Here is a 2,371-nt window from a genome sequence, read left to right as displayed (position 1 = left end):
ATAAGCCCACACATTTATCTGGCCGACCTAATGTTCTTGTATTGGCAGAGGAGGAGGTGTTTGAAGGTCTTTTTGAAGGTGACGTTGCACAGGGCGTAGCACGCCGGGTTGATGGTGCTGTTGATGTAGCACAGCCAGTAACCGATGGTCCACACTGTGTTGGGGATGCAGCTGGAGCAGAAGGTGTTGATGAGCACCATCACATTGTAGGGCGTCCAGGTGGCCACGAACGCCACCAGGATGGCCATGATGGTGCGCGTCACCTTCTTCTCGCGCGACGGCGGCCCCTTCTTCTTCTTGGCCGGCGGCGGCTGCTTGGTCATCTTCACGATCTTCCGTGTCACGTGCTGCTGCCGCTCCGACGTGGCGGGCACGATCTCCACCGTGGCGTTGGAGGGCGTGTAGCAGTCGCCGCCCTTGGGCGACTTGGTCTTGATCTTGATGCAGGTGAGCTTGGAGCCGCTCGCCTTGGCCCGGCACAACGGCGCCGCCGGCTGGCTGGTCCTGCCGCCAACGCCGCCACTGGAGGCATGGCCCCGGCGAGGCACCGCCTCCTCCTCCCTCTGGTTGGACGCGGCCGCGCTTCCGGACGTGGAGTCGTTGGAGCTCTCCTTCTCTTCCCCGGTGCCGCAGTTTTCCCTGGTGATGTCCTCGCCGTCCGTCGTCTCTCCCTCTCCGGCGGCCGTGGACGGACCCTTGCCGTTCTGCAGCTTGCCGTCGTGCTGATTGGCCACGTCGTCGGTGGTCTGGGTCGGACACGCGCTCTCCCCCGGCACGTTGTTGTTGTTGGGCTTGGCGGCGTTGTTCCTTCCCCGACCCGGTGACAAGGCCTCGGTGTTGGGTCCCGACGGTTTGCGGACGTCCTTCTTCACGCGGCTCTTGCTCGCTTTGGAGATTTGCACGTAGAGCACAATCATTATGATGACGGGCAAGTAGAAGGCAGCGATGGCGGTGCCAAACGTGACGGCCGCGTTGGAGAAGAACTGAATGTAGCATTCCCTCTCGGGCACCGTGCGCCCGCCGACTATGAACTGCCAGAAGAGAATCGCCGGCGCCCAGAGGATGAAGGACATAACCCAGGCTCCGGCGATCATCATCCCTGCCATCTTGGTGGTCCTTTTGACAGGATAGCTGAGGGGCTTCGTGACACAGAAGTATCTGTCAAAGCTTATGATGAGAAGGTTCATGACAGATGCGTTGCTGACGACATAGTCCAAGGCTAGCCACAGGTCGCACACCACTGGCCCCAGGGGCCAGTAGCCCATGACTATATATACCGTATATAAGTTCATTGAGCACAGTCCAATAATTAGATCAGCACATGCCAGGCTGAATAAAAAGTAGTTGTTGACAGTCTGTAGATTCCTGTTAACCTTGATGGAAAGCATGACCAGGATATTCCCAATGACCGTGACCAAGCTGAGGGAACCGGCCACCAACACGATGAACACCACCTCCACCGTCTTATAGGGACTTCCATCCTCCTCCACGGCCTGTGTCTCGTTGCCCTCGGAGGCGTTCCAGTAGGTGAAGTTGAATACATCCATGGCATTTGGTCTTTGTTTCCCGCTCCCCACTACTTAGAAGGAACCTGCAAAAGAGAACCAAAAAGAACAAGTAATGAGCTGATGAAAATGAACCTTGTGAGCCTGGGTGATAGAACTTGGCATTGCTGTGGTATAGCAAGCACTATTACACACATGCACGACAGCACTGAAAAGTAATGGACCACATGCTGGAAGCACCCCAGTACCATACGCTGTTGATATGAACTGGTTATAGCTGTACACTACTATTGGCACACTACACTATTGGTTTGAGGAGTGAGAGCCATCTGGAACAAGAGTTGGCGGATTATCAGATAACTTCTCTCTGGCCTCTCTCCCACTCTCCCTGTTAGTGTTTGGACAGATGCTAGGCCTGTAAGTTAGATGTGATTTGCGACTCAAGTGACTAAGGTTGTATAATTGCTTTTTCCAACTGAAAGTCAACAAGCACGGACATATTACACAGATCCTAGCTTTCCTTTCACTGGTTGCTTGTGAGGATTTGTCAGGATTGATTTTAAATATTTACTGACTTACTCATTCGACATTTAAAGCCTTGCAAGGACAGACTCCCAATTAAATTTGAGATATTCTGGTCCCACATACAAGCCTGTGTGCAGATACTCTCTTGATTGTTTATTTATTTTGATTTGTTTTATTTCAGTCAGGACAACTCAAGAATGGATGGAATAGATATTTATTGAATATAAATGAGCAATATGTTTATTATGGTTTGACGATGAATTGGATCTGCTTTTTAGGTACTCCTAATCCCCTTACCTAAACAGTAGATCCAAAACGACAGGTGGTTGGGGTGAAAGAGG

General features: G+C 52.3%; 1 protein-coding gene across 1 annotated transcript; it reads right to left on the bottom strand.

Annotated features, from left to right (window-relative positions):
* Positions 1-14: 14 nt before the first annotated feature.
* chrm2a (cholinergic receptor, muscarinic 2a) lies at positions 15-1,550 on the bottom strand (the record flags this gene model as incomplete). The annotated part of the gene is made up of 1 exon (XM_079493930.1): positions 15-1,550. The coding sequence occupies exon 1, from the start codon at positions 1,545-1,547 to the stop codon at positions 15-17; it is 1,533 nt and encodes a 510-aa protein (XP_079350056.1). The 5' UTR covers positions 1,548-1,550.
* Between the last annotated feature and the right edge of the window lie 821 nt (positions 1,551-2,371).

Source organism: Electrona antarctica (assembly GCF_951216825.1).
Source record: "Electrona antarctica genome assembly, chromosome: 23".
NCBI classification, from domain to species: domain Eukaryota; kingdom Metazoa; phylum Chordata; class Actinopteri; order Myctophiformes; family Myctophidae; genus Electrona; species Electrona antarctica.
Note: the sequence above shows the minus strand (reverse complement) of the source record. Positions and strands in the feature narration are given on the sequence as shown.